Here is a 16,159-nt window from a genome sequence, read left to right on the forward strand (position 1 = left end):
CCAGGGACAATCAGCACAAGTTCTAAATTTCCTACCAAATTGCACGTTCACATGCATTTGTGATAGCAAGGCGCTAATACATGCTTTGGAGTTTCACAGTTACAAATAGTACACAGATGAAAACACAACTGCTCAACAGTGCTGTGACTAGCCAGCAAGATGATGGTAATTGCACTGGAAGCTGGAATGATGACAGATAAATCCAAATCCACTTTCCACACTGGAAGAAAAATAAAAACAAACAAACAAACAAAATTAAAAAAACCCCAAAACCCAAACCAACCAATCAACCAAAAATCCTAAAAATCCCAAAAAAGACTTGGAAGATATTGATAACATTCCATTGTGTCAGCTTGTGAAGGAGGATTAGCCATGACTAAACAGAGAAATGGACTTATGCATCTGGCAATAAGCTTTGCAAGAAATAACCCGTTTAGAAAACATTCAGGCTCTTCCATATGTTATTGAAACCCAGGAAACACCAGCGGGTTTTAGCACGATTTTGCCTGTATTTACAGCTATGTTCAGAGGAGAACAGAAGCAGGACCAGATGAGACCTCAGGGTGAAACTTGTCTGCCACAGAATAGCTATTTAGTGGGACATGCCCCCCCGCCCCTCCCCTTTCAGTGGTGGACCTTCATCTGAATCAGGTAGATTGCCACACCTCCTGTGACAGTTTAGGAGCTTTCAAGATTAGAAGGGACTTTGAGCAACCAGAAGGGTAGCTGAGGTTTGCAGAAAACTGACTGCCTCTAGGAAAATTATATTAAGACCATCTTTAGATCTAGCTAGTTCTTTGTATGTGTCTTGAGATGTACCTGTTTGCTTCATCCACACATCTTGAATTTCAACTATACCCATTTTCAGTCATAACAGACAAAATCTTGTCCCACATATCTGACACATTCACACAAACACTGTCCCAGCTGTTTCTTCTATCAGCTTACTGTTCTGCCCTGCCACTGTCTACTTCGTCTCTGTTGCATCAAATGTAAACTATGTATTTTTGCTTTTACGGCATATTCCCAACCTATCTACTTGTTATGATTCTGGCATTTGCCTTGTCAAAAATGTCAAATTCCTTTGGCCATAGCCTTATACTTTTAAAACAAGCAAATGATTGTGTTCTCCCATGTCATCCCTTCATGCATGCAAGCATTCAATTTCTTCCACTTATTTATCTCTGCCTTATGATTTTTGCCTACAAGAAAGCCTAGCAATAACTATGTACCTGGTAGACTGAAACTGCCAACTATGATGCTGTTAAAGACTTTCTGGCACTACATCACCTGTGCCAGCCTGTTTTTTCCCCCCTCAGAAACTTAACTGCAAACTCTTTGGAGAAAGGACAGTCTGTGTTGTTAGTTGCTCCTCACAGCAGGATCTAGTGTGGTCCATGAATACTTGGAAGAAACCAGTAAGATTGCTTATGTATCAAACACAAAATTTATTTCAACACTTTACAGATTATGACAGTAAGTTAGGGACAGTGTATCTTCAGATCTCAGTTCTTAGAATGGTAAGGTCACCCAGTCTCAGCTGGTAAAACATAAATCAATTCTGTTTTGTAGATGTATGTTATGTAGTTCTTCCTGAAAGCAAGACAAAGAATGGATCTTTTTATATTGTTCAACCAGTGGCACCCATGTCTTATAACCACCACACCAAAAAGAGGTGAAAAATACACTGATGCAACTCAGACAGAAAAGAAGTCCAGCTGACAATGAAACTATTCACACTATGTTTGACTTGCAGTAGATTGCCAGTTAAATCTTTCCACTGTGGCTGCATGGACTTGGGTCTGAAGGGCAGATTAATAAAATAAATGGCCTCTCCAAAATGGTATGAGTTCTGTTTCAGGCCTGTCAGCCTGAGTGTTCTAGTAAAAATCAAAATCTGTTGAGATAATATTTCAAACCTTAAGAAATTAGATCTTTTACTTTGATAGAACTACACTGAATTAAATGATTGGAAGAGTTGCCTGTACATCGAGGATATTCTCGAGTTATGCTGTGATCAAATCTGCTGCTTTCATTCACCTGGTACAAGGTACTCCTGTACGTCAACCGCTATCACCTGAAAGTGATAACGTCTCTTGTTCTGTATGTTTCTTATCAAGAGTCTGCATTTGCCTGCTAGCTTTGAAATGGTTTCATCACACATTTCAAGCACATGAATGCACTCCTCCAAACTAATGTTGCTGTTTATCAGTGTTGCTTGGCTTACAGGGCAGCTGACTCTACAATCTAGCTGGAATCAAATTAGCTGTTGATTATATGGTTGTAAATAAGCTGAGCAGCTGAATAGCTGTACATCACATGTGTGCACAGCTTGATCTGCTGGGAAGTCTTAACACAAGATCTACATGAGAAAGTTTCAGAGTAGTTTTTATGTCAATGGACCTTAAATAACTGTAGCTATGAACATGCCTTTGAGAGTACAGACACGAGTACACAGAATCAGGAGGCTTCACTAGCTCCCTGCAAATGTCTATGGTGAAAACTAGTCGTGAACCAGTCCTCCATAGTGATGAGATGGTCTCCTTTGGACACTAACCACACTGAGCTGGCACGTACATAGTGAGCCTCAGGCCCTAAGCTAATATGACAGGGCAGATGTGGCCTAGAGGTCAGCGTCCCCAGTTGCCTTTGATGGTCAATAACAATATGCCTCTTCCTTCCCCAGGGAGCCTCTCCCTTCTCACCAATTGATTTAGCCACCTAGTTTTGTACCTACCATCAGCTGGTGTAAATACTCTGCTATGATCTCAATCATTGCATGTACTCTGGGTTGGATTTGGAGGTTTTGAGGAGGGGTGATGCCTTTTAGAATGACAAAAACATTACAGAAAAAGTAAAACTTCTTTTCAAAACTATAGACTCAGCATTTTCCTTTCCATCCTTCATCTGGCTTGGCACAACTTCTGCACCAAACCCTTAGCTTCCTTTGTGCTTACAATGTAGAGTTCAGGTGATGAATCTATGAATAGACCTCTCAACAGCCTGTCAGCTGCAGACCCCACACCACAAATGATTTCACCATTAATTAGCAAACCATTAAAGTCTCCAGAATTGCAGTAGGGTTGCGAATATTCTCAGCTTCAAACCACTAAGTACCTTTTCTTCTTTCCTGCTTTTTAGCTGGGAAAAAAAAGCATCTCTCACCAATCTGATCCTAGCTGTGGCCCAAGTGCTCATCAAATACCTGGAGTGGTTATAGTTGTCTTCCTGGAATTGTTATTCTTACTCACTCTTTTTTTTTTTTTCTCTTTATTTCAAGTGATAGAACAGGAAGTTTGCCTTCATTTTCTAACTATTTTCCCTTTTAGTCAGCTATACAAACAGGCTTGATTATGGCTTCCCCTTTCTCTCCTCTGTTTTTCATTAGAATCCCCAGCATGTTGTGCCTCTACTGTGACACTTTAAAACAAACTTTTAACCACCTTAATATTCCTTTTACTGTGGATTTCAGTAGCTGAATCGTTCCTGTACTGCCACTGTTTCAGATACTGTATCCTTGCTAATAGCAGCAGACTAAATAATAGCCAAGAAAAATTCCAAAAATATAAATTGTTGAAAACTGGGTTCTGGCAACATGAACTTTCAGATAATCTAAACCCAAAGAAACCCATGGTACCAAAATTAGCATACAGCCCCAAACAGATATTAAAATCACCCAGCTCAGCTCCAACTAAATGTTTAATGACCAATGGTATCTACAATGTGTATGTAACATAAATGAATTAAAGATTCTCCAAAAATGTGGAAAATAAGTTACAATAATCTGGTTTTGTTTTCTCTATAATATTTGTCAAGAAACATACATATTTGCAAATGGATTTCTGTGTATTTCCAACCCAATTCCTGACTTGTTCATGACAAGGTTCATGTCAGGACATGCTACGTCCTATAATATGATATGAACTCTCTCAAAGCTCCTCTCTAGTTTATGTGCACCTTGATGTACCAGTTGTAGTACAAAACACTGTACATGTGGGTTTACTTACAGTTATGACAGGTAGCTCCCATGTAGCCTGTATCATTACAATCACAGTAAAAGGTGGTCCAGGACTGAAAACATTTTCCTCCGTGCTCACAGTAGTTGGGTAAACATCTATTTGGAGAGAGTTTTTAAAAAAATAATACCAATTAATTATAAACATTTATGTAAAAAATATGTGCTTGAAAAAATAATTATATAACTGTCTCAACTCCACATTCAGGCAAGAGCTTCCTAGGGCTGAATCACTGTGTAATACCCAAAATAATTATTTATTCTTCTGCTATGTGATTCACTTCCAATATCAGCACCTGTGGACAGCCACATCAATGTACCCTGCGCGTAGGTAAAGCTGCTCTCAGTCAACACCCCACTGCTCCTCCATTGTTAGCAATTAAGGTGTCAGAAACTTTCTGAGCACAGACAGGGACAAGGAGCAGGTGAAAATGCTTTTGAAATCTTGTTTCAAAGGATAGTCCTCTGTTTTCTGATGAAACAGGCATCATTGCTATCAGATTTAGTCTGAGTTACATTTGTGATAACACAAACAGCATGACAATCTCAGAAGTGAGGGGAAAAGTATGCTTCAGTTATGAGTTCTGTACCCTCTCTTCTTCCCCTCATTTTAGTTGGTATGCCTATAAAGTATTATCGTGAAGCAAATTATTAAAAGAAGAAAGAGGCATAACATCATGCAGCTTGGGAAGTGAACAGAAACAAAAGCCGTGAGACATAAATTCAATCTCCAGGACAACAAGTGAATTCTGATCTGAACTACGCTACTGTAAACGCAGGCAGTGCAAAGGAGTTACATCAGCCTAAATGGAAACAGACATTGTTCCATTTTTTGCCTTTTCTCCCTGAACTTTTTCCCCCCCTTACTGAATATTAGATAATCTCTTTTACACTTTATGTTTGACTTTTGAAAAATGAGTAACTTGTTTATGTGATGGGTGGGTGGATAGAAAGCAGGCAATCAATTTGTATCTTACACACCAGCACTCCATTAGGCTTTGCTTTGTGGTAAATTGAGCTTCAAAATCCTTTTTATGGCCCAGATCTGTCAGTGGTGCTAGTGGTGAAGTCACTGATGCTACCTAGATTTGTACTCGCTGAAGACATGGTATTATTGTAGTTCATCTTATCCCTAGAAAATGTTCTTGCACTTAAGTGTGCATATTGCCTTCAACTATGGCTTTCAACCTGCTTCTCCAAGGATCCTTACAATTAAAACACATTTCATGCATGTAAGCAGAAAACCTGTATGTCACTAACAACCATCATCTTCACCAGCCTCCTGAGCACTATCAGCCAAGCATTCATAAACTAACTTGTGACCAAGGCTGTTTAGAGCTGCCAAACACTGATAACTCAAGAAACCTGTTTATGCACATAGAGGCCAATCAGTCTCCTGTGTCCTCAGCCTGCTGTATTGCAAGGAAGTGCATACATACACAGTCACCTGTATAACTGTGAGTCTGGGGCTTGTTCTAGAACTCAGGTCTACTTGATCTCTATTTATACCATTGTGCACAAAATTATAAAGATCATATAAAATACTATTTTTATTAATGCTTACTCAGTTATTATATTAATTATTCAAATACTAGAGACATGGAATTAAAGAAGAAACTAGGTTATTGATAAATATCTGTAACACCTTTTAAAACAATTATAACATGTATTGGTCCGATAAAAATAATTGTTATGGCTTCTATTAATGATTGGGTTCAAATACAAAATGAGGAAAGACAATGGGAAAGACACGCTTGGTTTTCTATCTCATCAGGGAGCTTTTTCCAGTGCTGCAGAGAACACTTTGTTTCTAAAAGCAAGAAAGACACACAGGGGAGGGCCAAACCTGTTGCTTTTGCTCTGTATTTACAAGGCAGGAAGTCTGAGAAGGGATGAGATTTTGGGCTTTAATGGTACAGTCAGAAATCATCTGCCAGAGCCTAACACCCTGCTGGTACAAGTGACAACCCAGCCAGCCCCTCTTGCCATCACATACTCGTGGCAATAGTGAAGAGAGATTTAGAGGCTTTGGGCTGATGCTGAAGAAAACAAGACCAGCCTACAGGATGGCACAAAGGACTGGCTGTTGCATCATCTACGCCCAGCTACTCTCTACAGGACCGTGCCATGTCCCTCAAACCAGAACTCCCCAACAGCTTTGGTCCCAGAGGCTGCAGAAGCAGCACGGTGTTTCAACAGCTCTATGGCAGTATATATGAATTTTGCCTGTATGAGTGGATTTGCTCATATTTGTGCTTTCGTCATGCCTGTCCTTGCCCACAGCACATCACCTTTACTTTTATCTACTATTTAGTGATAAATGTTCATTCATATCACCTGTACAACAGCAGTAGTTATATTTACACCACAGAGGTGCTTGCGACAAGAAACATCTGATGTTAGAAAAGCTCTTTGGAGAAGTAAAAAGAACAGCACTGTGTTATTAACATAACTTACATCATCACTGTAATGGACAAATATGCTTTCTGCCTATTTTCAGCTACCTTTTATTAATTAACCCAGTGCAGTAGAGCTAATTATTAGTCATCTGTGGTTTGCCAAAGGCCTGCATCAAAGGCTTAGCCACATTTATTCCCTTAAAACAGTTTCCTTTTAAAGGCTTTACAGAGTTGAAGGTCACTTTTCATTTCTACTTGTCTTACAAATACAGACACTTTTTCGTCCCCCAATAATGCACAAAACGCAAGTCAAACAAGCTACCTAAGCTTTTAACGATATTCATAAATTCAGAATTAAACCTTTTTTATTCCTTAGTCTATTTGCTTTAATTAGCACCAACCACATTGATCTTGTTTTTGGTCAGATAACTAACCTTTCTAAGAGCTTATGAAACAAATTTCTTTGCAACTCTAATAATTACCATAATCCCATTCTAACTGAGCAGTTGTGTCTTCATTAGAAGCAAAATTTACCCTGTCAGAGAACTCAAAATTAAGAAATAGCTATGATGAAAATAAATCAACATATGGATAGATCACGGGTTGTTCCGTTTGCTAACTGTCCCGGATCCTCATGCTGAAGGATTTAAATACCTCTAAATTTAAAATATAGATTAATATTTGCATTCTAGTAGAATCAAGCAATTTTACCAAAAAAAGCAGTGGTATCATAGCAGGTTTCGTAGCTAGAAATCTGCAGCAGGCAACTCCTGACCTATTTGCAATGGAAATGAACAAACAGATCAATTCATTTTTTTGCAAGTATCATAAATGGGACACTTTGAAATGTAATGATTTGCCTAAGACAGTTTGTGACAGACCAGGGACTCTATCTTCCAGATTCCAGATTAATTTACAGAATATATCTTGGTGAATGAACCCTATAAAAAAATAAATGAAGCAAATAAATTTTTGCCTCCTTTAGCCAAGCTGGAAAACACACACCTTAGCCATCTAAGTGAGCAATACGCAGAGCCTGCACAAAAGCATTCACTGTCCTTAGATGACAAAATCTTCACCTCCAAAATTGTGCATGTACTTCCTTTGAATTCAAAGGACAAACTGCATAGAAGTTAGAGGGCAAAATTTGGCCCTTTGATGGGAAAGATGAAGAAATAACAATGACAAAGTTACTTGAGTAGGAACACTGGCAGACTTCTGCACATTTGATGTTACACTTGACTGGAAATAAACCCAGTACTTTCAGTAAGCACCTCTCAGATTTTGTTATAGTCAGCACAACACATCCTGCCTTGCACCACTCCTCTTTTTTTCCTCTTTATTTAGGAAGAATAGGAACTATGAGAGAAAGAAAAAAGAAGCACACACCCTGAATAATAACACTGTCAATACACATAATTTTGAGACAACCACTACGTCCCTAAAATTCAACAATGCCAAAATAAGAAAACACATGAAATTTGGAAGTTTTTCTATCAAGAAAGAATTTGCCTAAATATTACCTCAAATTCATTTTATTTCAGCATGTTTTCCTATTTATGGGCTGCAGCTAGTTCAGGTATAATTAACAAAATATAACATTAACATGGATGACTTCATATATATACATATATGATGAAACTCATGGTGTTACTGTAACAGCCTGTACTTTGCTTCAGTAAAATGATGTCTTTCCACTAAATTCAACAGATTGAGGGCCAACTGCAACATCATGGATTTTTCCCCTGCTCTGCTGAGCGATAAATCTGTGAGATTCCTCGCCAAATGTTATTTTAGATACAAGAAGTGAGTTCAAGGGGAGACCATACAAGTGTTTTGAAAAGAAATCCACTAAAATTACTACATAGACAACTTGTAACTTCAGGGATTTACGAATGGGAAAACAAATAAAGATCAGAGAACACTGGAAAAGAAAGAACCACAGGAGCACAACCCACTCTTATTTTCCCCTGGATGTCCATTTGTGGCAAGATAGTGGGCTAGGTATCCTTAACAAAAAAGAGAAAAGAGAACTTACCAGAACCAGAGGGAGGAAGGGAGAGAGTAAACCCAATGTTAAGATAGGTGGCAAAAGGGTTAATGCTCTCCACATCTTTGGTTTTCCTCAACACACATTCCCTCCTCATCACCACACCTCTCAACTTCTCTCTCCTCTTGCAAGTTTAGAATACTCAACAACTTTTAAAAAAGTGTTGTGGTACACTTTAGTTTCTTTGGGTCTTTAAGCCATTTACATTTTCTTCCCTAATTTTATTACATTCTGTGAAGTCATGGAGTACTAACAGAACAAGAGTAACATCAAGAAAGACTGTTATTCTTTTCCACGATGGAAAGGAATTTGTTACAAAGATAAGTTTTTCTTCTTTCTGTGATTTGCACAACTTGATGTCTAAACCTTTAAAATATTGTATTATTTCTGTTGTTGGACACCTTGCTCCTCAGACTCTGTACTTGCACACCACTGTGCGACCAACATTCAGAAGATCTGACCATCGATACCAACTGCTCTCCAGCTTGTGGCTGGGACAGAACTGTGGGAGGAGGTTGTGCTGGGATTAGCACAAGTGAAGGGAAAAGAGCCTGTTATCTATGCCTTAGATAAAAGGCATTTTTTAAAGGTTTGATTGCTTTGTTGTTAGAACACCTACATTTTTAATAGAGGTAAATGTGCTGACAGTTTGGTTTGGCATCAACAGAAAGGATTTTATATAAATAAATTTGAAAATAAAAAAAACAAATAAACCATCCTGTACAGACAGCTGTTCCATTTAGAATTCATCGTTTTACAAAACAAAAGCAGAAAAGCCATCTGCAAAAATCAAACAAACAAACAAGGACAGGATATTATACCCTACATGCATCCCTGTAGCAGGCCTTTAATTTACCATGGGGTTGCACATCCCATGAATTTTGACTCTAAAGGAATAGCAATGGAGGTGAACTCTATTCAGGTCCCCCCAGAAATTCAATTCCACATTCAAGCTAGATTCCAAAAGCCACTTAAATAGCCCTCTACCAACCTTCAAACTGCCCTTTTCCTCCACAGGGATCTCATGCAGGGCAAATCCCCTCTCCAACGCTAGTGGGAAGCTCCTCCACCCTGTATCAAAGACAAAAACTATCTCCAGCTCCAGCATCTTCCCACATGCACAAGTCACTGCAGTTATAGGAAGGAGTCCACCCTGCTCAAACCAGTTCTGTAGTTACCCCTTACAGCATTTACTAAACACAGTTTTAAGGACCAGATCAGCACTGTTCTTATTCACTTTGCAGTGCCATCAGGTAAAGGAGATTTATCTGGAAAAGAACAAGACTAAATTAAAACATGATCTGTCTCCAATCCATATGCGGTGATGTGAGTGTGGCAGACGAATCCATCTTTATTTTCCTCTGCAACAGTATTTCTAAAGACCAGTGCACCCTTCATGGGCCTGAATTTTTGTTTTCCACAGCTGGTCTTGCATGTATGAAACAAAGTCAGGGAAAACAAAACTGTTTAAATTAAGGCAGGGCAGGCAAAACCAACTCATGGCACTGTCCAAATAATCTTAAACATTCCTTTTCATTCACACTAAAAAAATCACAAAGGACAGAAAACTCCTTGTTCAAAGGTAGCATCTTCCACTGTAACTGCCTGTTTTTACAGAGACTGCTTTCTACAAACATATTCTTATTTTATAACCACCACAGACCATGCCCACCTGACAGCACAAAGCTCATATACCAGTCCAAGAGCAGGGAATTCTTCTACGTGGTTTTATTACCCTCCATTGTCAGTGAGCTCTTAAACTGTCAGAGAGGGAAGCTCTGTCACTACCTGCATTACCCAGCTAGGTTTAAACATTAGAACAGATAAGGGAGGATGGTCTTCAGACTTTAATTCCAGCATCTAGGGTTTAGGTGTTTGTGGGTTTGGATTTTTAAAATCATGCTCAGTTTTTCTGCATCCTGCCCTTCCACTCCAAAATTTGTGTGGTATTATTGACAGGTTTCCAAGACTCACACTCCAAAATTAGCTACCTGCAATGGTTTAATTACATTAGTTAGCAGGTCTAATTGGTGATGCAGGTGCATACTTTTGGGAAGGACCCAAGGGGTTCTTCAACTCTCATAGAACGTTATGTATCCCTCTATATTTTAAGACTATTTTTTCCACACTGTATATTGATCTTTACAAGGGATTAAGTCATTAAGAAGCCTTTTCCACCTTTTCCTTCCCTGTCATGTAACATAGTTCGGATTTAAGATATTTTGCCCCTTCCGTTTCCACGTCACTATTTCACTTCAGTTTTACTACAGAGAAAGAGGGAAAAGATAAACTCTGTAAGGAAAATTTGATGAAAAAGAGAGAGACATTTCTAAAAATATTGTAATTGTTGCTGCATAAACACAAACCAAATTGTCAGTGTTTTGCAAAGTACCAACACAAGCATAAGAAAGGGAAACTTTTTGAAAATCTGTCCATAATTTCCTTAATTAAAATAGAAACTGAAAGGAGACATGAAGCTTCAGTGTGCCCTGTGCTATTTGTAAACATGTCCACTGGAGCCTACACTTGAAACCAGCAAGAGACACAAAAGGTGAGGAGGAAAATACTTACAGCACTGAAGTCATCTTTTTAAGGTGACATAAAAGATCAGAAGAACTATAACCTGGACCATCAGCTCCTTCTAACTAGGCAGGACAGCCTCTCATGTATGTAGCATTTAATGGAACAATTCTAGAAAAAGATCCAGATATTCCAGCACCTGAAGGTGTGCAGATTAAATGCTTTGTTTTGGATGATGGACATATTGGTAGGCAATATTCTAATCTACTTTGAGATTTACCCCAAATCAGAAATGTTTTAAAAAAGGACAGATGACAGCCCTTTTTATGTCTTCAATTCATCCCAGCTTTGATCAGCATCCAAATTCAAGGAGTGTGATCTAAAAACATCCAACTCATTGCTATAAAACCAAGAAGGGAATCATAAGAGGATTTCCTGGGGAAAAAAAATATAATCTGGACTATGAAATAATTACAATTTTTGCAGAGAAGACATTAAATACTGAAAATAGGGATACTAGAGAAAATGAAAAGAATGGATGCCAAATTGTGGGTGGTGTGGGTTTTTTTTCTATTATTATCATTCTTTCTGCAATGCACTGCAGGTATTTATGTGGAGGTGAATGCAATATTAAGTGTTTGCTTTTTCAATCCCAGCCTGGGACTGTAATAATTAAAATTAAAACTCACTGGGCATAATTAGCCAAGGTATTTTTTCATTTGCATGGCCAACTTTGAGGGAAAAAAAAAAAACCATATGAAGTTTGGCTTCTGCTGCAGGGCATACATTAAATCTTAGAGGAGATTGGGGAAATGCGAAAAGAGACTGCTTTCATCAGATTTATCCTAACACCTTTCACCTGCAATAGTAATTAATTTCCCAAAGGCCTATTTTGACAGTACAACACATGAAGCAATGTTAAGTTCCATACTAAAAGGAAAGGAGTAAAAAGTAAAAATTTATTAGTTCTTATGAGCAAAAATTGATTGTAAAATCTAATGGAATCTACAAAGGAAATAGGCATAAAGCAGGATTTAAAAGGTCAGCTCTATTAGCAAGAAAAAAGAACACTTTAAGCTAATTTATTTCTAAAATATTTAGAAAATATCCGAAGAAGTTTCTCAGTTAAAACATGGGTAGGGATAAAAGGATAGAGACTAAGGATGTTATTTGTGCTCCGTAACTCAAGTAGTACAGAGAAACAAACTCATGAATCAACTCAGTATGCTTCTCCCTAATGAGGTAAGCTGTTAACGCCAATCCCATTGCAGCGATTATTATGTATACCACATGCTGCTCCCTCCATTTGTATTTGCTAGGAGAACTGGAATATGCAGATGAATCTTGGTTTAATAAGGACAGCAATATCAGTGTGTGTTTGTGTCTGCCCGCTGATGTTAGAGATGAAACATCGCCAGGATTTATAAGAAAATATCTGAGGTCAGGTTTGTGTTCCTCATTGCAGATCTCTGGAATTCCCACGATGTCCTGCAAGATGCGCTATCCATCCATCCGCCAAGGTGGATTCAACGTGAATCTTTTTTTTTTTTTTTTTCCCTTCCTCCCCCCTCCCCCAGGTCACTTCAGGGAACTGAAGTTCCCAGTGTTGTCCTTGACAAGTACTGTCAGTATTTGCTATAGCAAGGGCAGGGTGCCAGCCAAGTAAAAATAGGACAACTCAGTCAAAGCTTCATCAGCACAAAATCAACATGAACTGCAGCAATCAGATTAAAGTACCCTAGCAGCTGTAGACAGGGAGAGCAACACATGCATTTATCTATGTCTTCACGTGAATCTGAGCCTAAAGGAAAGCAGGCTCTGACTATCCTCATAGTTCATTTTTGAATAATGACATGTTCAACATATAAATGGCCTCCTTAATCCCAATAATACCTGGTCATATACTCAAGCACAAATAGTATATAGAACTTACGACAATATAACTATGGGTGTACACCACCTTGTGCTTCTGCATCTGCCTTAGCTCTACCTCTGTCCGGGTAAACTTTGCTACCAAAAAGTCAATAATTTCAACTTCTTTCAGCCCTGGGAGGAATAGCAGAATCATATGAAATTTCAGGCTTCTAAACAGACATTTCTCTGTCACTGGCCAACTTATATACCACATTCTTTTCGATGGGGGTTGAGGAGTTCAAAAGCATTTATGTAACCAGCACCATTGTTAAGGATGTGTCTCAAGAGGATGTGACACATTTAAGGATGCGCCTCAAAAGCCTGGTGGAAGCAATCATTTGTCTAGCACCATCCTGAGGGGCAAAGGAGACTATTTCCATGAGAGGTGTCAAGTCAGAGGAAAATTACGCCGGCTTTCCCCTTATGACAGCTGTTTGGCACAAGCTATCCCAACTGGAACGCCTCCTAAGCACTTCTTCTTTACAGAGTTAGGGGAACTGGCAGGAGAAGCCACACCAGATCTTACTTCTTTGTGTACACATGGAGTGCAAGAACTCCTGGAAATGGAATTTTCTTCTTTGTAACTAACACCGCACACCAGTTTGTCCCCCTGCATGCAGGAGGTGGATGAGATTAATCAGCTCATGCCTTCAGGCTGCAGGCAACACCACAGCCCTTGCTGCTATATTCCAAGGGGGTACATCTGCTATAGGAGCAGACAGCCTTGCTCGGCTCAAAGGGAGCATCTGTGCCGTATGATGAAGGGCTGGAAATCCACAGTGTTTCTGGACTGAGGTTTAATGATTTTCTGGCACATTTTCCTAATATCCATGGCAACTCTTGTGCTGCAGTATCTCTTGAGCCCAAATTCCTACATCTATTCCCTGAACAGGATGCCAACCACAGCAAACACCCAACTCAGCTTCAGGACTGAAGCTAGTATTTCTAGTCCCAAAACATGATTCCAGCCAATTGCTGAACGGGAAATCCCAAAGCTTCTCAACAGTGTGGCCAAATTCTCAGCATCTGCATATTTGTTTTCCTACCCATTTCATTTATTTTTAAATGAGAGGCTGCCTGAATTCCCTCCAGGCTATGCCTTCTATTGTTTGCCCACACACAGACAGACTCACACCCCTACTATTCCACTGCCATGTAGAAAGAGAAAACACAGTGCAGAAAGTATTGGTATGTAGCAGAATTCACAGTCAGATACCAATGTATTTTGAGATTAGTACAGCTATGACAGGGTATATTTTGGTTTTGAACAATGAAGGTACAAAAAGCTGCTCATAATGAAAATGATGTTTTTAAAAAAGTAAGGAATGTGGGTTTACTAGTCCAAAAATTATCATCTCCCTCTGGATTTCACTTCAGGTCAACAGTGCCTCTCCTCCAATTTCCTTAATCTGACAGTGTCACAGCAAAGATGCTGATGAAATAATTTTAAGAGCATCCCACTGAACACTTTGCCAGCTTCCAGCAATCTGTGGCTTATGGATTCATGTATGCTTTATTGGCTTTCTCCTTTATACTTGACCTCTGCAGCATCTAACAACATCCAATTTGATGCTGTGTAAGATTCGAATTTGTAAGAAACAGCAAACTCTTGTTTATTATTCACCTCCTTCATGCTGCTCCTCATCGTACAACCCTGCCTAGCTCTCTCTTCTCCAGGCTGAAGAGTCTTAGCCTATTTAATCTCTCCTAGTAGAGAACAGTTTGTGGCACACAAAAGAACCGTGTCAGTTTTAGAAACAGCCGAGAGGTCTGAATGACAGACTCTTATAGTCAGAGCTGCACACAGCACCACCTCTGAGTGGCCCAGAGAGGACATACTTCTTGGGAAAGGCTGGTCAGGCCAAGGTTGAAGTCAGTGAATACATCCAACTGGATTTGCATTTAATCTTTTAGCAACTGAAATAGAGATTGCAAAGGAATCAGCACACAGTTGTTAGCTTGATTTACTAAGGAAGATGTTCCTAGTTACAGTCTCTGCTTTCTCCTAACAGCTTACAAACTTCTCACTCTCATTTTGACCACACCTGAAAGAGGGACAGACACCTGAATTCCAAGAAGTCAGAGGATCTTGTTAAAATAGAGAGCCAAGTAGAAGGGAACCAAGTTACTGTTCATCAAAGAAAGATACACAGATTGAGCTGAATTGTCATTCTAGACATCATGGAATCTGCAGAGAAGGAATCCCAAGAAAAACCAGGGCATTAAATTCTGCAATCACAGAGCTTCATCTTGCAGTTGCAAAAATGAATCACACATTTTTAGAATCAAAAACCAAATCAGGGAAGTGACAAATAAGTGTGGCTTCTTCTCCCCCACTTCCTCATACTCCAAGCTTAACATATACACTTCATGTTAAAGAAAAGCCATCAAACCATACCTATGGGCTACACAGTCCCTACTTGCCGCCACAGCACTGCCCTAGAGTGTCTGAGAGATACACCTACCATATCAGCTTTCTCACAGCTGTGAGAAATGCCGAGCTGAATTCCCACATGTTTGGATTGGGGTATTTCAGGTGGGGTTTTTTTTCGTTTTATTTTTTTTCTTTTTTCTTCCTTAAGCAGTGTTGTTGTTGACATTTCAGAACCCTTAAAGCAAGAACAAGACACAGCTGTTCCAGCTAGAGGAGAAGCCTGAGTGAATGCAACAGAATTGCACAGAGCTGGAGGGAATTTAGAAGATCACTTAGTCCATGCTCACACCCCAAGGCAGGATCACTCATACCCGCGTTTGTTATTTCTCACAGACTCATCTAACCTATTCATAAAGCCTTCCAGTGACAGAGACTTGACAGTCTCCTCAGGCAGTCTATGCTATGGCTGCTCTCCTATACATCCTGGTCAGAAAAGATCATTATTCCCTTCTGTGCTGCAGCAGGCTTTTAGTACCTGGAGACCATTATGCTGCCTCCCCTCAGCAATCTCTTCTGATTAAAGAACCAGACTTAATCTTTCTTTGCATGGGATGTTTTCTAGACCTATTTCATGTTTTTTCATAGAGACAGGGCCATTCAAGAAACAGTTTTGGCTCTCTGTATGTTTACAGAGAACAGAAATTTGGAAGCATGACTGCTAATGAACCCAGGACAGTTAATCACCAAGTGGCAACCCTGACTAGTGTTTACCTCACAGGGTTTGCTCAACCCACTGCTGCTCCTCAGTCAGACACAGTTGCCCACCTGTTTTTCTCACTGGCTCTGTTTTGTATTTCAAGATTTGTAGAGTTGCCAGTTATCCCAAA

The 16,159-nt window shown here is 39.4% G+C and overlaps 1 protein-coding gene across 2 annotated transcripts in view; it reads right to left on the minus strand.

Moving 5' to 3' along the window:
* The window catches only part of CNTNAP5 (contactin associated protein family member 5), a 296,748-nt gene that overhangs the window by 110,206 nt on the left and 170,383 nt on the right, over positions 1-16,159 (minus strand). For both annotated transcript variants that reach the window (XR_003559721.2, XM_027804376.2), the window contains exon 11: positions 4,008-4,114. Coding sequence is in view for 1 of the 2 variants with exons in the window: in XM_027804376.2 (XP_027660177.1) it covers positions 4,008-4,114 (107 nt within the window). In the remaining variant the exon portion in view is untranslated. The remainder of the gene's footprint in view (positions 1-4,007; positions 4,115-16,159) is intronic.

This window comes from Falco cherrug, chromosome 8, assembly GCF_023634085.1.
Source record: "Falco cherrug isolate bFalChe1 chromosome 8, bFalChe1.pri, whole genome shotgun sequence".
NCBI lineage: Eukaryota > Metazoa > Chordata > Aves > Falconiformes > Falconidae > Falco > Falco cherrug.